Consider the following 22,327-nt stretch of genomic DNA (forward strand, 5'->3'; position numbering starts at 1 on the left):
GGGGAGGGCCGTGCCCCGGGGGGCTGGGAGGGGGGTCTGGGGGGAGGGCCGTGCCCCGGGGGGCTGGGGGGGAGGGCAGTGCCCCGGGGGTCTGGGAGGGGAGGGCCGTGCCCCAGGGGGTCTGGGGGGAGGGCAGTGCTCGGGGGTCTGGAGGGAGGGCAGTGCCCCGGGGGGTCTGGGAGGCGGGTCTGGGAGGGGAGGGCCGTGTCCCGGGGGTCTGGAGGGAGGGCAGTGCCCCGGGGGTCTGGAGGGAGGGCAGTGCCCCGGGGGTCTCGGAGAGGGGCTCTGGAGGGAGGGCCGTGCATGCTGCCGGCACGTGGCCGGGGCCGCTACCTCCCCTGGCGCTGGCCCCGCAGGGCGTACACGGCCGTGGAGAGCAGCAGCAGGGCGGGGATGAAGGCGTAGAGCAGCAGGAAGTTGGCCGTGAGCCTGGTCTCGGCGCCGGGGCAGGTGCTGGCGATGAACTGGGCGCCCTGCATGAAGGCGCACGTGGGCGTGGCGGGCCCCGAGCTGTTGGAACCGCCTGTGGGAGCTCGGGTCAGGTCGAGGCCCTCGCCTGGGCCTGGGCTGGCCGTGGCCCCTGGCCCCGGGCCCCGGGCTCCCGTGCTCACCGCACGTGAAGTTGAGGCCGTAGAACTCGTTGACCAGCAGGATCTCGGTGCAGTACTTCTGGAAGGTGAAGTAGGTGAAGACCCTGAACGGCGCCGGCATGTCCTGGACGCTCCTGGAGAGACAAGGCCGTGGGCGTGGGGCCGGGCCGTGTCCAGCCAGAGCCGGCCCTGCTTGGGGCAGTGCGCAAGGGGCGGGCTGTCTGGGGTGTGACTGCGTGTCTGTGGGGCGTGGGGGCGGGGGGTGGGGCGTGAGGGGTGTGTGTGAGTGTGTCTGTCAGTATATGTGTGCGGGAGTGTGTGTGTGTGTGTGTATATGTGTCTGTGTCTGTGGCTTGTGTGTGTGTGAGGTGAGTGTCCAGGAGGTTAGTGTCTGTGAGTGATCATGGGGTGTGAGTGTCTGTGGGGGATGTGTCCGTGGGGTTGTGTGTGTCTGTTGGGGGGGGTGTCCGTGGGGTTGTGTGTCCATGGGGCGGTGGCCGTGGGTTGTGTGTGTCCATGAGGTGTATGTGTCCATGGGGCGTGTACGTCCATGAAGTGTATGTCATGAGGTGTTTGTCTGTGAGGTGTGTGTGTCTGTGGAGTGTGTGTGTCCATGGGGGATATCCATGGGGTGTGTGTGTCCATGAGGTATATGTGTCCATGGGGCGTGTACGTCCATGAGGTGTGTGTCTGTGAGTTGTGTGTGTCATGGGGTGTGTGTGTGTCACGGGATGTGTGTCTGCGGGGGGGGTGTCCTTGGGGTTGTGTGTCCATGGGGGGGTGGCCGTGGGGTGTGTGTGTCCATGAGGTGTATGTGTCCATGGGGCGTGTATGTCCATGAGGTGTGTGTCGTGAGGTGTGTGTCTGTGAGGTGTGTGTGTCATGGGGGGGGTGTCTGTGGGGTGTGTGTGTTGTGGGGGGTCTCCATGGGGGGTATCCATGGGGTGTGTGTGTCCATGAGGTGTATGTGTCCATGGGGCGTGTACGTCCATGAGGTGTGTGTCGTGGAGTGTGTGTCTGTGGGGTGTGTGTGTCGTGGGGGGGGTGTCCATGGCCTGTGAGTGTGTGTGCTTGTGTCTCGCGCGCCCTCCACATGACCTAGCGCTGTGCGGCCGAGGGCAGTCACTGGCCTCGCCCTGTGCCGCCTGGCCTTCTGGAACCTTCCGTGGGCCTCACCTCACGAGCCCGGAGCCCACGAGCACGCCGGAGATGCAGAGCAGGGCCACGGCGCTGTTGGCCACGGTGGGGCTGCGCACGACGCCCAGGAGCACGAGCGTCAGCAGCTCCCCGATGACGTGGGGGACCAGCAACGCGGCCGAGAAGATGCCAAAGCGGGTGGCCTCGGGGTGCAGGCCCAGCGTCCTGCGGAGATGCGCCTCAGTGGCCCTCATCCCGGCCCGGCCCCCTCGCCCCAGCACCAGGTGCCAGCCTCCCTGCCCGCCCTGCTCCTCCAAGAGGCCCCGACAGGCAGGCCCAGGTGGAGCCTCCACACGGCCTGCCCAGCTGCCCGGGCCCCCGGGGACTGTGATCCCACCACCTCCACCTTGCGGCGTCCCTGCAGGACAGGATTTGGGGGGGACCTGCCGAGCCTCACGTCACCATCAGCCCCCACTACGTGACGGCTACAGATGAGTCACAGGGAACGCACAGGCTTGAGGGGGTGTGGGGGGTCCAGGGACACAGCTGGAAGGCCACAGCCTCACCCAGCAGCCACTGACGCCCAGCCCCGAGCAATGACAGCAGCTGGGGACACCTGTGCTGAGCTTAGAGAGCTGGTTAGGACTAGTTAGAGCTGGGTTAGAGCTGGTTAGGGCTAGTTAGAGCTGGGTTAGAGCTGGTTAGGACTAGTTAGAGCTGGGTTAGAGCTGGTTAGGGCTAGTTAGAGCTGGATAGGGCTGGGTTAGGGCTGGTTAGGGTCAGGTTAAGTCTGGGTTGGGGCTGGTTAAGGCTGGGTTAGGACTGGGTTAGGGCTGGTTAGGGCCAGGTTAGGGCTGGTTAAGGCTGGTTAGGGCCAGGTTAGGACTGGTTAGGACCGGGTTAGGGCTGGTTAGAACCAGGTTAGGGCTGGGTTAGGGTTGATTAGGGCCAGCTTAGGGCTGGTTAGGATTGGGTTATGGCTGGTTAGAACTGGTTAGGGCCAGGTTAGAGCTGGGTTAGGGCTGGGTTAGCAGTGGTAAGGCTGAGTTAGGGTTGGTCAGGGCCAGGTTAGGGCTGGATTTGCAGTGGTTATGGCTGGTTATGGCTGGGTTAGGGCTGGGTTGGAGCTGGGGTAGAAAAACTACAGGTCCAGCCACCACCAGGGCCCATCCACACTCTGCATTTTCCTTTCCATTTGAACCTCATTGACCAGCTGGACACTGCAGGACCCTCAGTCCTGTCGCTCCTCTCCCCGTGATTCCTGGGCAGCCCTCCCTGGCCCACAACTGTCAGCATCACACATGCACAGGTGGCCTCGGGGCGCTGTGGACCAGGCTCCACCTCAGTGACTGAGTTGGGCCTGCTCCAGTTAAGGTGGCCGTGCTCTGGGCTGCTCCCAGCTGTTGTCCTGCTGGTATGGCCACCTCAGGGCCACCCACACTGCCAGGCACCAGCCATGACTGCACCCCACAGAGTCCCCCTGGCTGCTCCCCGTGTCTCTCCTGCACCCTCTCCGCCCCCCGCCCTGTGGAGATGCTGTGGCCAGCCCCGGGCCACCAGTCTTACATGGGAATGCCCCTCGTGTAAGGCCCATGAACCACAAGGAGCCCCTGACCAGGCACAGGGACCAGTGTCCACCCCCACCAGGGCCCCCCAACCGGTGGCCCTCAGCCACTCACCAGTAGCACACGCTGCTGAAGAGGAGGGTGGCGGCCAGGCTAAAGGGCAGCGCGTGGAGCACGTAGGCCAGCAGCAGCTGCCACTGCGTGTACAGCCCGTCCTGGCTCTCCTGGTCACCCACTGCACGCAGCACAGGGACTGGGGACAGGCAGGGCCAGCGGTCAGCAGGTGGGAGGCCAGAGACAGGGGCCAGCGGTCAGCAGGTGGGAGGTCAGAGACAGGGGCCAGCGGTCAGCAGGTGGGAGGTCAGAGACAGGGGCCAGCGGTCAGCAGGTGGGAGGCCAGAGACAGGGGCCAGCGGTCAGCAGGTGGGAGGTCAGAGACAGGGGCCAGCGGTCAGCAGGTGGGAGGTCAGAGACAGGGGTCAGCGGTCAGCAGGTGGGAGGTCAGTGGACAGGGGTCAGCAGTCAGCGGGCAGGAGGTCAGTGGGGCAGGGGTCAGCAGGTTGGAGGTCATTCGGATAGAGGTCAGCAGGCTGGGGGTCAGCAGAGCAGGACTCAGCGGGTGGGAGGTCAGGGGGCAGGCAGGACTGGGCAGCTGCTCCTGGGAGGGGCCCCGCTAGCCTCGGCCTGGAGGGGGATCGACCTGCCCCACCAGGGCCGGGCCCTCAGACAGAGACCTACCTGACTGACCCAGCAGGCCTCCCCCCTCAGCCCCCAGGAGGCCGCCAAGAAGAGGCTGGTGCTGGGGGCTCCCGGTCCAGCTGAGACGGGGCCAGCCCTCCCCACCCCCGAGAAAGGCAGGTCTGGGGGCACCCACACAGGGTCACGGCGTTCAGCATCCCCGTGTAGGGCATGGCGCCCACCAGCTGGTACAGCAGCCCCACGCGGTCCTGGATGGCCCCCTGGAGCAGGTCCCCGTGCAGGCGCAGGAGGTAGAAGACGAGGAAGAGGCCCATGATGAGGTTCTGGGTCAGGCGCATGACCACGGCCAGCTTGTTCCGCATCAGGTTCCGCGTCACCCTCCTGAGGCCACAAGCTGTCAGGGCAGCCCCAGGCGTCCCCCAGGGTGTCCCCGCACTGCCTGTGGCCTGGCCCCGCGGCTCACCTCAGGAGGACACACAGCCTGGAGAGGACTCCCGGGGCGTCCCTGGCCTTGAAGGGAATGGCCGGGCGGGCGTTGGGGCCACTCGCACCCTCGATGCTCGCCAGGGTCTGCTGGTACACGGCTGAGGCCCTGTACGCCTGCTCGATGGCCCTCACTCTCCTGAGGGTCTCCAGCTCCCGCTCTGAGCTCTGGGTGTCCACCGACGTCAGGTCCACTGCACGGTGCCCCAAGTCACCGCAGAGTGAAGTGCCATTGTGGGGCCGGTTCAGGGCCTGGCTGGAGGCTCAGGTGGCAGAGCCCCCCGCCCCCCGCCCTGGTGCCCCTCAGCCCCCCAGGGTGGACAGCAGAGCTGCTGAGAGCACGCAAGGGACACAGACTCACCGTAGAAGTCGAAGGGGTTCGAGTGCTCGGGACACGGGTAGCCGCAGCTGTCGAAGAAATCCAGCATCTGCCCCGGGCTCCCGCAGAAGACCAGCTGCCCGCAGCTCATGATGGCGATCTTGTCGAAGAGCTGACGGCGGCAGGGGTGGGTGCAGACGTGGGTCACCCGGGGCGGGGGGGGGAGGACATGCCCCGCAGCCCAGGGATAGGCTCAGAGGCACGGCCGGGGTCTCCCCGCCGGGCCAGGCTGGGCAGCGCTGCCCTGCACGTCCCTCCTCTCTCGCTCCCCTGGGAGTGGCCAGGAGGGAGGGGGCGTCCCTGCAGCAGGCTCTGACCCCACACCCGCTTTCCCGGTGTGGAGGGGAGAGGCCGCGAGTGCGGCCTGGGCACAGAGCTGGCCAGGCAGCGGCTCCTGCGAGCCGGAGCTTCATCGGCCACCGGGCCCAGCTGCTGTCACCGTGGTGGCCGGCCCGCTGCCCTGGCAGTGCTCCCGAGCTGCTCTGGGCTCTGTGCTCCGCGTCCCTGCTCGCCTCTCCTCTGCCCGTGCCCTGAGCACCCCCGACTCCCCACCTGCTCCTGGGGGTGCTCAGGGGACCGTGCGGTTGGGGACAAACCGTCTCCCGTGTGAAAAGCCGCCCCAGCCTCAACCTTTCTGGTTTTTTCAGACCAGAAAAATAGCTGCTGAGCTGTTGTGAAGTCGTCAGCTTGGAAACTCTCCAGTTGTGCCTTCCAAGCCTTCCGCGCCTCCCGCTCGGGCCAGAAACAGCTTAGCAATAAGTCCAAAGTGATACTGCTATGAAGACTTCAGGGTAGTCACACATTTTCAACAACAACAACAACAAAAAGTAACTGGCATAAAAGTTGTGATGCCTCTGCAGTGAAAGGCAGGGCTGGGGGACCCCGCACAGCCCCTCAGTGGCCACTCCCGGGGGCCCGTGCCCGCCGCACACACCCCCAGCGAGCCAGAAGCGCTGTGTGCCCAAGGAGCTCCACGTCCCGCCATCCTCCACGTGACAGACACGTGTGCTCCCACGTGTGCTCCCATATTCTAACACGTGCATGCGTGCTCGTGCACACGTGCGCTGCGTTCAGGCTGGTGCGTGCTCTGGGTCTGCCCCCGCCCGCCCAGCCGGGTGCGGGACCCTCACCTGGAAGAGCTCGGAGCGGGGCTGGTGGATGGTGAGCACCACGACGCGGCCCCTGTGGGCCAGCTCGGCCAGGAGGGACACGATGTGGTTGGCGGTGGAGCAGTCCAGGCCCGTGGTGGGCTCGTCCAGCAGCATGATCTCTGCCGGGGGATACCGTCACCCTCGTGGGCACCGGGCACGGCCGGCCGCGAGCAGCGGGGTCTGCACGGGGTGGGCACTCACTTGGGTCCTGCAGCAGCTGGGCAGCGATGGACACGCGGCGCCGCTCACCCTTGGAGATGCCGCCGGCACTGTGGCTGCCCACCAGGTGGTCCGCCGCATGGCTCAGGCTCAGCTCGGCCAGTACCGCCTCCACCTGGGGAAGGCCGGGAGGGGGCCGGGTGGGGGGCCAGGCCCTGTCGCTCAGCGCATTCACGTGAAGCCACGGCTTCGAATGCAGCTGACCCGGGTTCCGCCCCCAGCACCCCCAGGAGAGAGCCCTGGGCACGAGTCCGGAGTCAGTCCTGAGCACCCCTGGGTGTTCCCGTAACAGCAACGAGACCCAGCAGCACAGCCCGGCTAGGTAGAGCGGCAGCGGGAAAGGCTGTCCCCAGCCCGGCCCTGGGCCCGCCACCACGGACACGCCTGGCCTTCAGGGCTGTCCACTCCCTGCCGTGTGTCCTCCAGCCCTGGCACTCCCTGGACCCACCGCCCGGCTGTTCCTGCAGGCAAAGGCAGGGGCGAGGGGCAGAGGAGCTGGACCACTGGACCCCACAGAGATGCCCAAGGTTGGCCGAGAGCCAGGGACAGCGGGGACAGTGGGACATGGGGACAGTGGACATGGGACATGGGGACTGGGACATGGGGACATGACATGGGACATGGGGACATGGGGACAGTAGACATGGGACATGGGGACATGGGACATGGGGACATGACATGGGACATGGGGACAGTAGACATGGGACATGGGACATGGGACATGGGGACATGACATGGGCCATGGGGACAGCCGGACGTGTCCCGGGTCAGGCCCGGGGGTGACGGGGCCACCCACCTTCTTGTGCAGGGAGCGGGCGGGGCCCCCGCGGCAGGCCAGCAGTGCCGTGAAGCTCAGCGTCTCCCGCACGGTCAGGCCGCTCAGCAGCACGTCACTCTGTGGGCAGGGCGGTCAGGGGCCGCGTCGGGGTCCCGGCCCAGGTGAGGCTGTGTGGGTCCCGCGGGCCGGGCCTACCTGCAGCACGTAGGAGCAGCAGTCCCGCACCTGGGCGCGCCGCAGTGCCCAGCCGCTGACCCGCACCTCCCCGGCCCAGGAGCCGGAGCGTCGGCGCAGCCGCCCGGACACGGCGTCCAGCAGGGTGGTCTTGCCCGAGCCTGCGGGGACACAGCCCAGAGACCCGGCTGGCACTCGGGAGGGCCCTGTGCGGGGTCCTGGGTGGGGCTCGGCGTCTGCAGGGGCATCTCTGAGCCCCCTCGGGTCTCCCCGCCCACGGAGCCGCTGACCAGGCAGGCCCGTCCCGCTCACGGGGACAACACAGACACAGTGGGGAGCCCCGACCCTGGACTGAGACAAAGGCTGGAAGGGGGGCGTGGCTAGTGCTCATGGGGTGGGCGGCGGGGGGGGGTCAAAGACACCAGTTACGGGGCTACGCGCTGGCCTCACGTGCACCTGACCCCGGACACACCTGACCCCCGGGACACACCTGACCCCGGGACACACCTGACCCCCAGGACACACCTGACCCCGGGACACACCTGACCCCGGGACACACCTGACCCCGGGACACACCTGACCCCAGGGCACACCTGACCCCAGGGCACACCTGACCCCCAGGACACACCTGACCCCAGGACACACCTGACACCCAGGGCACACCTGACCCCCAGGACACACCTGACCCCGGGACACACCTGACCCCGGGACACACCTGCCCCCGGGACACACCTGCCCCCAGGACACACCTGCCCCCCAGGACACACCTGACCCCAGGACACACCTGACCCCAGGACACACCTGACCCCAGGACACACCAGACCCCAGGGCACACCTGACCTTGGGACACACCTGACCCCAGGACACACCTGACCCCAGGACACACCTGACCCCGGGACACACCTGACCCCCAGGGCACACCTGACCCCAGGACACACCTGACCCCGGGACACACCTGACCCCCAGGGCACACCTGACCCCCAGGACACACCTGACCCCAGGACACACCTGACACCCAGGGCACACCTGACCCCCAGGACACACCTGACCCCAGGACACACCTGACCCCAGGACACACCTGACCCCCAGGGCACACCTGACCCCGGGACACACCTGACCCCCAGGGCACACCTGACCCCGGGACACACCTGACCCCGGGACACACCTGACCCCGGGACACACCTGAGCCCTCCACTCACCTGAGCCCCCCAGCACACACATCAGCTGGCCGCTCTCCACGTAGAGGGAAATGTCCTTGAGAATCTGCCGCTCACGACGCTGCCGGCAGGATGCCAGGTGCCACCAGGGCCCCACGCGGTGGCTGCAGGAGGCCCAGGGCTGAGCCGCACGTTCCCCTCCAGCAGGGGAGCCTCAGGCTCTGCAGGGCCACGAGACTCGCCTCCCAGAGACACCCCTGCTCCCCCGGCCGCAGGGCTTAGAGTGGGGGGCGCCCAGCAGGGAGGCAGCTGTGGGATAAGGGGAGGGTCCTGGGGGCAGGGGAGGGTCCTGGGGACAGGGAGGGTCCTGGGGACAGGGAGGGTCCTGGGGTGTAGGGGAGGGTCCTGGGGACAGGGAGGGTCCTGTGGTGTAGGGGAGGGTCCTGGGGACAGGGGAGGGTCCTGGGGTGTAGGGGAGGGTCCTGGGGGCAGGGGAGGGTCCTGGGGTGTAGGGGAGGGTCCTGGGGACAGGGAGGGTCCTGGGGACAGGGAGGGTCCTGGGGACAGGGGAGGGTCCTGGTGATAGGGAGGGTCCTGGGGTGTAGGGGAGGGTCCTGGGGTGTAGGGGAGGGTCCTGGGGACAGGGAGGGTCCTGGGGCAGGGGAGGGTCCTGGTGACAGGGAGGGTCCTGGGGTGTAGGGGAGGGCCCTGGGTACTGCCCGGGGACGGCGGAGGCCCCTCTGCCCACCCCAGCCGCCCTGCCCCAGGGCATTGCGGGCGGGGCCTGTACCTGACGCTGTAGGACACGTGCAGGGCACTCAGACTGTGGGGTGCCCGCTCAGGGTCCCGCGGGGGGCTGCAGGGGGCCGGGCGGCCTAGGTCCCCCATGGCGAGTGACGGGGCTGCAGGGGCTGCCGGAGGCGCAGTGGACGTTGTGGCGAGTGGGCGGCCCTGGCCTCACCCTTATCTGATGGACCTTTAGCCCGAGTCTGTGCGAGGTGCCGGGAGCAGCCGGGAGGGGCCGGGCACACGGGGCCAGCGCTGGGCCATGGCCGGGCAGGACCCCCACCCCCAGGACTCCGAGGTGAGTGGGCGCCCGGCGGTGCCGTGGGCAGGGCTGGGGGCCGCTGAGGTCATTTCCTGTCTGCGGCTGCAGGCCCTGCCTTCCCAGACAGAGCCCCGGGGGCTGGGGTCTGTGGCCGGAGCTGGGCACTGCCCTGTGTGTGGGGGGGGAGCAGCCGCGTGGCCCCCGGCAATGGCCCTTCTGAGTCTGGGGTGCATCGGGCTGGAAGGGGGGGTCTCCGCCTGCTTCCCCCCGGCCCTTCCCGCGCGGCACGAGAGGGTCCGGGGCCTCCTCCCGCTCGCTGTCCCGGGTCACCCACCCCACAGCCCAGTCCCACCCTGAGCGCCCCCGAGACAGGGGCCCACTCGGGTCCGGGTGCCGCCGGGGGCCAGGGCGGGTCCCGGGTGGGGCAGCTGCAGCAGCCGGCTCAGCCCCAGCCTCCCGGCTCGGACTTGGAACCTGACGGTGCTCACGGCCGCCCGGCCCCCCGAGCCCACCAGGCCCGCCACGCCAGCCCAGCAGCCACGGGGTCCGTGAAGCAGCCGACAGCGCCTCTGGGGTCCGGGACGGGCTCAGACCCACGGCTGAGCCCCTGGCCAGGCCCTGGTCGGGGGGCGGAGGGACTCCCTGCAGGCCTCGTCAGAGGAGGCCTGAGCCTCCACCGTGCCCGGGACCCTGCTCCACACCCTCCCCGCCCTGCTGGCCAGGACCCCGCCGGGCCCCACAGACCCAGCCAGGGCCCCGCCCCCTCCCGCCCCTGCACAGCCCCCGGCCCCACCCGCGGCTGCGGGGGGACAGAGGCCATGAGGACCCGGGGTGGCCATGGCTGTGAGGCAGGAGGCCCACCCGGGGGGCACTGAAGGGGCTCCTGGACCCATGAGCCGGTGTTGCTACGGTGGACCCCAGAGCTTTGAGGCAGAGTCTGGGCCCCTCCTGCCCACGCCCCCCCCCACCGGGGCCTCAGCTCTCCGGCCCCCCGCGCCCCCTAGTCTGATCTGCCCCGAGTCACGGTCCGCGGCGTCACCCCCAGGAGAGCGTCTTCTCCCGCGAGAGCGACCACTGCCTGTACTTCAGCTACAGCGGCCCCCCGAACACCCTGGAGGTCCGCAACCTCAGCTACCAGGTAGGGGCCCTGGCGGGTGCTGCGCCCACCCGCTCAGCTGAGGGCACCTGCAGGGACCGTGAAGGGCGGGGGTGAGGCGCCCAGAGGCCCTCAGGCGGTGTGCAGAAATAGAGGACAGCAATGACATGACCGCCGACAGACTCCCTCCTCCCTCTCCCTCCTGCCTCTCCCTCCTCCTTCTCCCTCCTCCCCTCTTCCCTTTCCCTCCTCTCTCACCCTCCTCCTCTCCATCCTCACTCTCCCTCCTCCCTCACCCTCCTCCCCTCTTCCCCTTTCCTTCTTCCCTCTCCCTCCTCCCTCACCCTCCTCCCCTCTTTACCTCTTCCTCCTCCCTCACCCTCCACCCCTATTCCCCTCTCCCTCCTCCCTCACCCTTCTCCCCTCTTCCCCTCACCCTCCTCCCTCGCCCTCTTCCCCTCTTCCTCTCTTCCTCCTCCCTCTCCCTCCTCCCTCACCCTCCTCCCCTCTTCCCCTCTCCCTCTTCCCTCACCCTTCTGCCCTCCTCCCCTTTCCCTCCTCTCGTCACCCTCCTCCCTCACCTCCTCCCCCTCCCTCCTCCCTCACCCTCCTCCTTCACCCTCCTCCCAAATCCCTCCTCACATCCTCCTCCCCATTTTCTTTCTGCCCCTCCCACGCCCTCCCCCAAAGCCTCCTCCTCTCCCTCCCTCCCTGCACCCGCACTCTCCTCCCTCCCCCTCCTCCCTGCCATCCCCCACCAGGCCCCCTCCCCCTCTCCCACCCCAGAACATCCTGCGGTCACCACCTGCCAGGTTCACCCCCAGGGCACTCGGGTTGGCCGCAGGCTCTGCACCCCGTGCCTGACAAGGACCCCGTGTTCCCCGCGGGCGCAGCCACGGCCACCCCTGCTCAGGGGGGCTGCCACTGCCTCCGCCCGAAGCTCTGCTCCCCGGGACCTGCCCGCAGGTGGACCCCGCCTCGCAAGCACCCTGGTTCGAGCAACTGGCTCAGTTCAAGCTGCCCTGGCGACGCAGCAGGGGGCCCGGGAGCCCCGGCCTGGAGGACCTGAGCTTCAGGGCGCGCAGTGGACAGATGCTGGCCGTCATCGGGGACACAGGTGAGGGCTGCAGGGGCTGGGCCTGTGTGTTCCCGGGGCGCACGTGCAGGGCCCAGCCGACGCCAGTTTGGGTGCAGTTCCTGAGGGCCCATCCCGGGGCCGGGCCCTGCAGAGCCCGGGGAAGAATTCCTGGTGGGAGGCTGACCCTGAGGGGGCAGTTCTGGGGTCACTCCCCAGAGGCGGGGGGGGCGCCCAGAGTAGCTCAGGCCGAGTCCCGGCCTCCACCCCCTCCCGGGACACAGGACACCTCCCACCCGCGCGGCACAGGAACTTTGATCTCGCCACCTCAGAGCGGGGCTGGGCCCTTGTTAATCATTGCCTCAGTCTCCCCAAATGCCTCCCCAGACCCCGGGGCACGGGGGCTTCCTCCGGGAGCAGACGGGCGGATCAGAGGCACACGCGTGGGGGGCAGGGTGGGGAGGGGCCCCAGAGCGGGGCAGACAGGGAGGGGCCCCAGCTTTAGCCCACGGCCTCTTCCGTGGCTTCCAGAAGGGTCTGGCCTTTGGGGACAGGGCTGGCACTCGGGTCCCTGCCGGTGGCCTCCCCGCACGCAGCCGTCTCCGAGGGGGGCGCTTCTCCTCAGCCCCACGGCAGCCGAGCACCCCGTTAGGCACCCAAGCACGAAGGTGGGGAGGGGCCGAGCGGGTGCTGCAGGGTGTGAGCCGGCCCCTTTGCAGACTGCGGCCGCGCCTCCCTGCTGGACCTCATCACGGGGCGTGCGCCCGGCGCCCGGGCTCAGGCGGGCCAGGTGTGGATCAACGGGCGCCCCAGCACGCCCCAGCGGGTGCGGAGGAACGTGGCCCACGTGCGGCAGCATGACCAGCTGCTCCCCCACCTCACCGTCCGCGAGACCCTGGCCTTCGTGGCCCAGCTGCGCCTGCCCAGGAGCTTCTCCCAGGCCCAGCGCGACGAGAGGGTGAGCGGCCCCGGCCCCAGGGGGGCCACAGGGCAGGGCCGGCCACGGGGCCACGCCGCCTGGCCCCAGGAGGGGAGGGCCCAGCCGAGTAGCCATGCCACGCCCCGGCCCACACAACCCCCGACCCACACACACCCCCGACCCACACCATGTCCCCGACCCACACACACCCCCGACCCACACACACCCCCGACCCACACAACATCCCCGACCCCAACCCACACACGTCCCTGACCCACACACGTCCCCGACCCACACACCTCCCCAACCCACACACACCCCCGACCCACACAACATCCCCGACCCCGACCCACACACGTCCCTGACCCACAACATCCCCGACCCACACACCCCCCGACCCACACACCTCCCCGACCCACACACGTCCCGGACCCACACACGTCCCCGACCCACACACGTCCCCGACCTTGCCAGGCCACTGCTGAGGGCGTGTGCGCGGCCGATGGGCGTACAGAAGCCAGAACATAGTGTGGCTCCAGGGAAGGGCCGTGTTCGCGTGGCCTTGGGGAACACTGTTGGGCGAGCCTGGCCGGGGCCTCTAAGCCGGGTCCCCTAGGTGGACGCGGTGATCGCGGAGCTGCGGCTGCGGCAGTGCGCGGACACGCGCGTGGGCAACGCCTACGTCCGCGGGGTGTCGGGGGGCGAGCGGCGCAGGGTCAGCATCGGCGTCCAGCTGCTGTGGAACCCAGGTGAGCGGGGCGGGGCGGGGCGGGGCGGGCTCGCCGGGAGCGCGGGCGCCTCACCGTCCCCTCCGGCCAGGCATCCTGGTCCTGGACGAGCCCACGTCGGGGCTGGACAGCTTCACGGCCCACAACCTGGTGTGCACGCTGGCGCGGCTGGCGCGGGGCAACCGGCTGGTGCTCACGGCCCTGCACCAGCCCCGCTCCGACATCTTCCACCTCTTCGACCTGGTGCTGCTGCTGGCCGGCGGGGCCCCTGTCTACCTGGGCGCCGCCCAGCACATGGTCAGCTACTTCACGGCCGCCGGCCAGCCCTGCCCCCGCTACTGCAACCCCGCAGACTTCTACGGTGAGCCGGGGCCCCGGGGGCGTGGGGGCTGCGGGTCTGGCGGGCGGGCGCAGGACCCGGCCACGGCCACCCCAGGGCTGAGACGGAGCAGAGCCCCTCGGCCCCGCCCAGGGAAGGGCCTGCTGGGGGCTGCCCTGCCAGCAGTCAGTGCTCTGGACCCGGGGTCAGAGGGCACCTGCCAACCTGGCCCTGTGTGAACTGCAGTGACACTGCCAGGGTTACCCCAGGTCACACCACACCCACCCGAAGTTCATCTTCGTTCAAACGTGACCCGGGCTGCCCATGGGGGGGGTCTGCGGCCCCGGGGCAGGCTGGGGGCCCCGTGAGGGGAGTGTCCGTGCAGGCGTGAGTGGGCGGCGGGGCGTCTGCCGCAGTGGACCTGACGGCCATTGACCGGAGGAGCCCAGAGCAGGAGGTGGCCAGCAGGGAACGGGCACGGGCACTGGCAGCTCAGTTCCGGGACAGCGTGCGTGACTCTGAGGACTCGCTGTGGGCCCCGAGCACAGCCCCACGCGCCAACAGGTGAGGCAGCAGGTGTGTGTGTGTGTGGGGGGCACGCCCGGGGACGCCCCTGACACTGGCCGCCCGCAGCCCGGCCCCTGCAGCGGACTCCAGCCCGAGAGCCACACCCCCGGCGCTGCCCGGCTGGGCACAGCAGTTCAGCGTGTTGATCCGGTAAGGGGGTGCGGGGTCCTGGGAGGGGGCATGCGGGCCCCACGCGGGGACACACGGGCATGCGGGCCCCAGTAGTTCTGGATCCTTGGGGTGTTATCATGAGCCTCACTTATCACTGCCTGACACCCAGTGATACACTCGCTGCCTGAGGCCGGCGGGGTGTGTGTGTGTGTGTGTGTGTGTGTGTGTGTGTGTGCTAAAACAGCAGGGGGGCGGCGACACACATGGCCCCACCACAGCTGCCTGCCCCCGAGCCTTCTAGAAGGCTCCTCAGCCCCTGCCCGCCTGTGCCCGGCCCCGGGCAGGCAGCCGACAGGCTCCCCCTCGCGGGCTGGTCCGAGTCTCACGGCCCCGGGCCCCTCCCCGCCCGGCTGGGCTCCAGCCGCCAGATCGCCAATGACTTCCGTGACCTGCCGGGTCTCCTGGTGCTGGGGGCTGAGGCCTCGCTCATGGCCCTGGTCATCGGCTTCCTGTACTACGGCCACGGGCCGCGCCCGCTCTCCTTCCCGGACACGGCGGCTCTCCTGTTCATGGTGGGCGCGCTGGTCCCCTTCAACATCATCCTGGACGTCATCGCCAAAAGTGAGCCCCCGCCCCCACCCCGGGACTGTGGCGGGCCGGGCCCTCGGCGGCCGCACCTCTTCCCTGCCCCTCCCCACAGGCCACGCCGAGAGGCCCATGCTGTTCTCGGAGCTGGAGGACGGGCTCTACACGGCAGGCCCCTACTTCTTCGCCAAGGTGCCGGGCGGGAGGAAGCTCCCGGGGGACCCCTCCCTCGCCGGGCCCCGCCCAGGCTCCAGAGCCAGCCTGGGGCCCTCGGGAGGGGCCGCCCAGCAGGCACCCACAGGGGGCGGCCTCCGCAGGTCCTGGGGGAGCTGCCCCTGTACGGCGCCTACATCCTGGTCTACGGGCTGCCCACCTACTGGCTGGCAGGCCTGCGCCCGGCCCCGCAGCCCTTCCTGCTCCACCTGCTGCTCCTGGGCCTCGTGCTGCTCTGCTGCCGCGCCATGGCGCTGGCCACGGCCGCGCTGCTGCCCACGCTGCACCTGTCCTCCTTCTGCGGCAACGCGCTCTACAACTCCTTCTACCTCACCGGCGGCTTCATGATCCAGCTCAGCAACCTGTGGACAGGTGGGGCCTGCTCTCTGCTGGGCACCCCGGGCCGTCCATGACCCAGGCCTGGGAGCCGCAGGGCGTCCCCGCCCCCCCAGTGCCCTGAGGCACCCCTCCCCACAGTGCCCTGAGGCACCCCTCCCCCCCAGTGCCCTGAGGCATCCCCTCCCCACAGTGCCCTGAGGCATCCCCTCCCCACAGTGCCCTGAGGCATCCCCTCCCCACAGTGCCCTGAGGCATCCCCTCCCCACAGTGCCCTGAGGCACCCCTCCCCACAGTGCTCTGAGGCACCCCTCCCCCCAGTGTCCTGAGGCATCCCCTCCACCCATGCCCTGAGGCACTCCTCCCCCCAGTGTCCTGAGGCACCCTTCCCCCAGTGCTCTGAGGCACCCCTCCCCCCAGTGTCCTGAGGCATCCCCTCCACCCATGCCCTGAGGCACTCCTCCCCCCAGTGTCCTGAGGCACCCTTCCCCCAGTGCCCTGAGGCACCCCTCCCCCAGTGCCCTGAGGCATCCCCCCCTCAGTGCCGAGGCATCCCTTCCCTCCAGTGCCCTGAGGCATCCCCCCTCAGTGTCCTGAGGCATCCCCTCCCCACAGTGTCCTGAGGCATCCCCTTCCCCAGTGCCCTGAGGCATCCCCTTCCCCAGTGCCCTGAGTCATCCCCTTTTCCCCTCAGTGTCCTGAGGCATCCCTTTCCCCCTCAGTGTCCTGAGGCATCCCTTTTCCCCAGTGTCCTGAGGCATCCCTTTTCCCCTCAGTGTCCTGAGGCATCCCCCCCTCAGTGTCCTGAGTCATCCCCTCCCCACAGTGCCCTGAGGCATCCCCCTCAGTGCCCTCAGACATCTCCTGCCCCCACAGTGCCCGCGTGGGTATCGTACGTGTCCTTCCTGCGCTGGTGCTTCCAAGGGCTGATGCAGATCCACTTCACGGGCCAGACCTTCCCCCTGCACGTGGGGAACATCACAGTGTCCATCCCCGGAGACTGGGTGAGCGCCCGTCCACCCCTGCTGCCCCACCGCCACCCCAGATCCGGGCTGGCCCTCACGCTGCACCCCCGCAGGTCCTGCGCTCCATGGGCCTGGACACGCACCCACTCTTCGTCGCCTTCCTCACGCTGCTGGCCATCACCACCGGGTTCCTGGGCCTCTACTACGTGGCCCTGCGCTGCGTCAGGCAGACGCCGAGCCAGGACTGGTGATGCCGTGGCCAGCCACAGGGGGGCAGCAGAGCGCCAACGGTGGAGGGACCCCAGGAGAAGCTGCTGGGCGGGGGTTCGCCCTGGGGCAGCCCCGACAGAGACAGTTTAAGACACATGACCCGTCGTCACTCCCTGTTCTCTGGGGGTGCAGCCCAAGACCACCCAGCCCCACCCCTGCAGGTCTGGGGGCCGGGGAGAGGCCTGGCCAGGGACAGCTTTGCTACTCGTCCGGCTGGGGGACACTGGCCAGAGCTGGCAGAACTGGCAGGGCTGGACCCGGGCAGTGGGCAGACGCCCCATGGGGTGACCCCAGTTCTCCTGGGGGTCCTGGGGGCCCAGACTGGGGCTCTTTCCTGCCTGGAGCCCCCGCGCTGGTGCTGGCCGGCGGTGTCCAGTGACTCGGGGTGGGGCTGAGCTTTCCAGTCTGAGGCGCATGAGCACAGCCCCGGGGCCTTGTGGCCTCTGCTCTCAGCTCCGTGTGCGGACACCCCACGCCTCTGCACTTCCCAACCCCGTGGACACATCTCAGGCCTGACCCCGAGCTGGACACTTCTCGAGAGCGTTGGCCTTCCGGCGCCCACGGACGGGGGGCAGCGAAGACTGCAGGCCTGGGGGCCGGCAGAGGCCCGAGCACCGGCCACACAGCCACAACCCCAAACACCCTGTAGCTTTTGTGACAAACGGCATTTAGAAGCCACGGTCAGGACAAGTGTGCTCACTGTTCCTGGCCGACTTGAAGCTTCTACACGTGTGTGTGCCTGTTCATATGCATACACTTCCATACAGCATATATGTACAGAAAGCACCTGAGGTATGTGTAAATGTGCGACACACAGCTCTATAATGCACCCTATGTCACACGTGCACCCATGCACGCACACATACATAAGCTCTATATCTGGATATGCAGATGTGTGGGCACATGTGTACAGCTGTGCTTGGACAGGTGGAAACACCCATGTGCATGCCTATGTGCACTCGCCTGAGCTCACAAACATGTACGTATCTGCAAACACGAGTTCACACCCCTGCATGTTCACACCTGTGTTGCACACACCTGAGCTCACCCGTGTGTTTGTGCACAGGCCTCACATCCACATCTGTACACAAGTTTGAGCTCTCCCTCGTGTGCCATGTACGCACCTGAGCTCACACCTGTCTGCACACATCTGAGCTCACACCCACGTGTCTGTGCACATGCCTGGCTCACCCCTGCGTGCACGTCTGTGTACACGTCTGAGCTCACCCCCGGTGCCTGCACACATCTCAGCTCACCCTCGTGTGCCCGGGGCCCCACCTGCAGCCAAGACCTGCTCTCTCCTTTCTTTCCGGCTGGCAGCTGCGGCACTGGCGAGAAACCCGCCCCAGCCTGGTGTGACTCAATGTCCTGCCTGCCCGTGCAGGGCTCAGCTCCTCCCAGGGCCCTGCACTTGCCGTGGGCCACTGACCCAGTGGCCACTTCAGGACGACACACACTCAAGTCTTTCACGTTCCACTCTCGGTGGGAGTCCCGGAACTGGGCAGAAAATGACCCAGAGACCCCACTAGCTCCCGGGGACCCTGGACACTCGGAGGGCCCAGGGCCTGGAGGCTCCTCCTGGCGCTCGCCACGCGGACACCCAGAGACATTCTTTCCAAACGGCCTAAGGACCTGCCTCGACAGGTCCTCCTGGTCCTGGTGAATGCGGTGGGCAGGAGGCACCCGCCGAAGCCCATCCCAGGGCCCCGGGGAGAGGGGGACATCACCAAGCCAAGACTGGCTCAGCCACGGCTGCCTGGCGGCCCTCTGCCCTGAGACGTCGGTGGTGAAGCCGCGAAGAGACCGAGGTCTGCCCGGCGACGCCCCTGCTTCCCGGCCCAGCTCCTGGGGTGCCTGCAGGCGGCTGCTGTCTCCTGCTCAGTCACAGGCACGGCAGTCCGGGCGCTCAGGGCAGAACCTCCTGAGGACGCGGGGTCCTCCCGGCTCAGGGGTCCCTGGACAGTGCAGGACCAGGGAGGAAGCAGGTGGGGGCGGGTCAAGGTGCCCTTCCCCCCCCCCAAAGCCTGGAGGAGCCTGAGGGCAGGGCAGCAGCAAGGCCTGGCGGGGCTTCTGATCGCAGCTGCCACGTCCCCTCAGCTGGGGTCAGCACAGTGGCCCGGGGAGCCCCACCGACAAGCCCCCTCCAGGCGCCCAGGACGCAGCGCCCTCTGGCCAGCAGGGTGGGTCAGCGGGAGCGTCTGCTTCTGCCCTGGAGCCCAGAGGACGAACAGGACCGAGTCTGCCAGGGACAGGCCTGGTGCAGGTGTGCACGGCAGCCTCGTCACGCCTCTCCCCTGCCCCAGCCGCACACGCGCAGGCCAGGCCTGGCCGCCTGCCCAGAAAGGACGAGCTTGTACACAAAAGGCCTCCCGTGGGTTTATTCCCTCCTGCACCAGAAAGCGACACTTCACACATGACATCACGGACAGACAGATCAGACGGGCGACGGCAGGGTCACGGGGCTTCCTTTGACTCCCGAAGCTGCTTCACGTAGAACTCGAAGCTCTCCTGTGGAGACGCACAGGTCAGCGTGCAGGCGGTGAGCACGTGCGCCCGCCCTGTCCCGTGCCGAGGGGGGCGCTCACCGGGGGCTCCGGGAAGGGGACGGGCTCGCCCAGGCTCCTCAGCAGCACCGCGTAGCGCTTCAGGGTCAGCTGGTTCAGGGGCCGGCCCCTGGCCGTCAGGTGCTCGTACAGTGCTCGAGCGGACGCACCGTCCTCGTCCAGGGCTGCGGGAGAGCACGCAGCTAGACAGGAGCCCTGAGACCACAGGCTCGGGGCCCACCCTCAGGGCCCAGCTCTGCTCTCCCGGGAGGAACCAGGGAGGCCAGTGCCAGGCCCCGAGCAGCCAGCAGAGCCCAGCGGAAACTGCTAGAAGCCCAAGTGGGACAGTAACGGGGGGGGGGGGGGGGAGACACCCAGTCCGGCAGGCGAAGCATGTGCTCCACATGTGCTCCAGCTCCCACCCGAGGTCAGCAAGGGGCAGGGTGGGGTGTCCCCACGGCCTGACCCCACTTCCTGTGCAGTGCGGGTACCCCGTGCCCTGCCCCCAGGGAGCCCTCGGGCACAAGGCCTCCAGCGCAGGCCCTGCGAGACGCCCTGCTCCCCTCCCCATCTCCTGGCCAGTGGCGCAGCCACCCAGCCGCACGGGCCCTTGGCTCCCTCGCTCCCTCGAGTTACCGTAGCTCTTCATGAAGGACGTGTACACTTCCTCCCTGTCCGTTAACTCAGGAATCAATTCCGACAGGGACTTCAGAACCGGCGCCTAGGGAAGAAGCAGAGGGAGCGTCTCCGGGCAGGAACCGCACGGGAAGGGGAGGGCACACAGCTGCCTCCCAGGGCGCCCGGCATGTCGGGGACGCCCGCACCAGAGCACACGGGTGCCCTGAGCTCCAGGGGTGTCGGCCCAGCAGGGTCCCGCTTCCTCTGGCGAACGAGCAACTGAGGGCCCGGGTGGACCCAACACCTGTTCCCAGTGCCGAGAGGGTCAGGCCCAGTTCAGCCTCATTCCAAGAAGCAAAAGCCTGTCATTCCCCCGCCAGACACGGGCAGTGACGGTACGCGTGTGTGGGGGTCTGGGGGTGACGGTACGCGTGTGTGGAGATCTGGGATGACGGTACGCGTTGTGTGGGGATTTGGGGGTGACGGTACGCGTGTGTGGGGATTTGGGGGTGACGGTACGCGAGTGTGGGGATTTGGGGGTGACAGTATGCGTGTGTGGGGATTTGGGGGTGACAGTATGCATGTGTGGGGATCCGGGGGTGAGGGTATGCATGCGTGTGGAGGTTCAGGGTGACAGTATGCAAGTGTGTGGAAATTCAGGGCGATCGTGCATGTGGAGGCTGTGAAGAGTCAGGTTTGGAGCTGGAAACCACCTCCAGGCTTGGCGGGTGATGCCACGACCGTCCAGCTCCGACAGGCAGCCCTCACAGGCAGAGCACGGCCAGCCCAGGACGGGCCTTCGGGAGCTGGCGAGCCAGCAGGCGCACCAACGGCCCCTGAAGCCATCCTGCAGTCGTGTCCCTTCGGGCTTCCGTGCTCTGAGACTGCCTCAGACAAAGCACCACTGTTTCTGCAGAGGTCACTGTGGGGGGGCGGGGACTCCAGGCCAAACCCCAGGCCACCCCTGGGCCCGACACGCCCTTCCCACCACCAGAGCGCGGCAGACTCAGGCGCCGGCACCTACCTTCCCTCGACTCTGGGACATCCTCACGCAGAACACGGAGAAGATGGACGTCTGCTCGGCGATCGCCCCGCACCTCTGCAAAGGACAGTCTGGTAAGGAGGGGCCCTGCGGCCACCGCAGCACAGGCCGGGCTCCCGCAGCACCGCAAGCCCCGAGTCCATTCAGAAAGGAAAAGGGGAAGCCAGCGCTCCAACACTGCGGGAGAAGGCCAGGGCTGCACGGAGGGAAGAAGCGCGGTTCCTCCCCAATTATACTGCCAAGATTCACAAGTGAGCTCGGGATCATAAGGTTAATTATACATTTAATAAGGTGTCAGGGAGATAACTGCTCGTTTCTTTATAAAAATTAAAATGTACAAAGCAAGTTCTCTTTAAAGTATAATTACCCACACTCGCGCATACAAAGGGACTGATTTCTATCTCTCTATTTTATAAAAGGCTTTCACGGCAGTAGACAGCCAGTGCTTGCGAGAGAGACAAAAGTTAAACTCAGAAAAAAAGTTTCCATGACAGACCAGATGAATCGATTGTCTGTCCAATCTCAGACGCTATAGTCAAACCCAAGATGGCAAGACAATATTTTAGTTCCCATCACCACAGATGTCACTCTGCCGAGTCTCTGAAAGCACGCCGCGCTCTCGGGGCTTCAAACACTGTCAATACTGAGAGGAATCATAGAAAGGAACTTTGGGGACACACGGAACATTTACGTTAGAAGCTGACGTTCTCGACGTCTGTGAATCAAGCATGTTCGCGACAGCGAGACTTGCGCCTCCCGCGTGGCAGGCTGTGAGCGGCCGTGTGTGGCGCTGCCCCAGGACAGACCTGCAGCCCCCAGGAGCCCCCTCCGCCAGAGGGACCCAGCGTGGGGGGACCAGCGTCCAGCCGCTGTAGAGCGAGCGCGCTGCAGGCACACCCTCCTCCTCCCTCCCTCCCTCCTGAAGCCGGAGCAAGCGGCCACTGTCGTCACTGGAGGCACGGCCCCAGCGGGATGGCCCCAGCGGGATGCGGGCACACACAGCAGGCGTGGGCGGGCAGAGGGAAACGGGTCCAGCTCTCCAGAAAGCCTCGGCCTGGCCAGAGGCCCCGAATGTCCAAGAAGCTGGGCTTGGAAAGGGGCGTTTCTCCTTTGGTCTGCCCGCTGTGCTGCCACAGCGACGCCCGGCCCGGCCCTTACCTGGAGAAGCGCCCTGGCTTCGTCCACCTTGCCCGACTCCACAAGCTGCAGGAACAGGTCGGTGACCGGCTTGTACACCGCAAACTGGTTGGCCAGTCTCTCCGCCATGACGCTCACTGGAAGGACAGGCGAGAGCCTCCTCTCGGGACACTGCACGGACCGTCCACCGCACGGCTGCTGCCCGCCTCCCTGTCCCAGGACAACGTACTCTGCTCCAAGGCTGGTTCTAGCCGCTCCTCGATCAATTTCCGGAACAAGTAGGACAGGCCAAAGAACTGGGGCTCCACAGCCGGGTCCCCCGAAGTCAGCATCGTCTCGATGCTCTCCACAGCGGCCTGCACGTCGTTGCTGGAAGGAAGGAGGCGTGTCAGTGCTGGCGTCTCTCCGCCACCCCCACAGGCA

General features: G+C 67.7%; 3 protein-coding genes across 4 annotated transcripts in view; 1 reads left to right on the top strand and 2 right to left on the bottom strand.

Moving 5' to 3' along the window:
* Positions 1-162: 162 nt before the first annotated feature.
* ABCG5 (ATP binding cassette subfamily G member 5) lies at positions 163-9,220 on the bottom strand. The gene is made up of 13 exons (XM_055121370.1): positions 9,123-9,220; positions 8,375-8,496; positions 7,197-7,336; positions 7,020-7,118; positions 6,206-6,338; positions 5,984-6,123; positions 4,836-4,965; positions 4,455-4,668; positions 4,167-4,372; positions 3,407-3,545; positions 1,767-1,952; positions 612-724; positions 163-523 (listed from the first exon to the last, which is right to left on the bottom strand). Exons 1-13 carry the CDS (start codon positions 9,218-9,220, stop codon positions 330-332), a joined length of 1,914 nt encoding a protein of 637 aa, XP_054977345.1. The 3' UTR covers positions 163-329.
* A 160-nt stretch (positions 9,221-9,380) lies between these two features.
* Positions 9,381-16,651, top strand: ABCG8 (ATP binding cassette subfamily G member 8). The gene is made up of 13 exons (XM_004616078.2): positions 9,381-9,416; positions 10,426-10,518; positions 11,443-11,593; positions 12,271-12,509; positions 13,087-13,219; positions 13,290-13,559; positions 13,934-14,081; positions 14,151-14,234; positions 14,617-14,816; positions 14,896-14,972; positions 15,098-15,365; positions 16,206-16,333; positions 16,408-16,651. Exons 1-13 carry the CDS (start codon positions 9,381-9,383, stop codon positions 16,543-16,545), a joined length of 1,965 nt encoding a protein of 654 aa, XP_004616135.2. The 3' UTR covers positions 16,546-16,651.
* A 2,264-nt stretch (positions 16,652-18,915) lies between these two features.
* The window catches only part of LRPPRC (leucine rich pentatricopeptide repeat containing), a 50,657-nt gene continuing 47,245 nt past the window's right edge, over positions 18,916-22,327 (bottom strand). For both annotated transcript variants that reach the window (XM_055120666.1, XM_055120667.1), the window contains exons 33-38: positions 22,134-22,273; positions 21,926-22,041; positions 20,750-20,824; positions 19,744-19,828; positions 19,150-19,292; positions 18,916-19,072 (exon numbers count right to left, since the gene is read on the bottom strand). In XM_055120666.1, coding sequence (XP_054976641.1) covers positions 19,019-19,072; positions 19,150-19,292; positions 19,744-19,828; positions 20,750-20,824; positions 21,926-22,041; positions 22,134-22,273 — 613 coding nt within the window. In that variant the 3' untranslated portion in view covers positions 18,916-19,018. The remainder of the gene's footprint in view (positions 19,073-19,149; positions 19,293-19,743; positions 19,829-20,749; positions 20,825-21,925; positions 22,042-22,133; positions 22,274-22,327) is intronic.

Source organism: Sorex araneus, chromosome X (genome assembly GCF_027595985.1).
Source record: "Sorex araneus isolate mSorAra2 chromosome X, mSorAra2.pri, whole genome shotgun sequence".
NCBI classification, from domain to species: domain Eukaryota; kingdom Metazoa; phylum Chordata; class Mammalia; order Eulipotyphla; family Soricidae; genus Sorex; species Sorex araneus.

Bases quoted from the DNA above. Each gene is read 5' to 3' on its own strand.
- ABCG5 (XM_055121370.1), bottom strand. From the start codon at position 9,220: ATGGGGGACCTAGGCCGCCCGGCCCCCTGCAGCCCCCCGCGGGACCCT. The intron at 7,119-7,196 runs GTAGGCCCGGCC...CCCTGCCCACAG, and splicing joins GCTGCTCCTACGTGCTGCAG to AGTGACGTGCTGCTGAGCGG. The intron at 6,124-6,205 runs GTGAGTGCCCAC...ATCCCCCGGCAG, and splicing joins CCAGCTGCTGCAGGACCCAA to AGATCATGCTGCTGGACGAG.
- ABCG8 (XM_004616078.2), top strand. From the start codon at position 9,381: ATGGCCGGGCAGGACCCCCACCCCCAGGACTCCGAG. The intron at 13,220-13,289 runs GTGAGCGGGGCG...CCCTCCGGCCAG, and splicing joins CCAGCTGCTGTGGAACCCAG to GCATCCTGGTCCTGGACGAG. The intron at 16,334-16,407 runs GTGAGCGCCCGT...GCACCCCCGCAG, and splicing joins TGTCCATCCCCGGAGACTGG to GTCCTGCGCTCCATGGGCCT.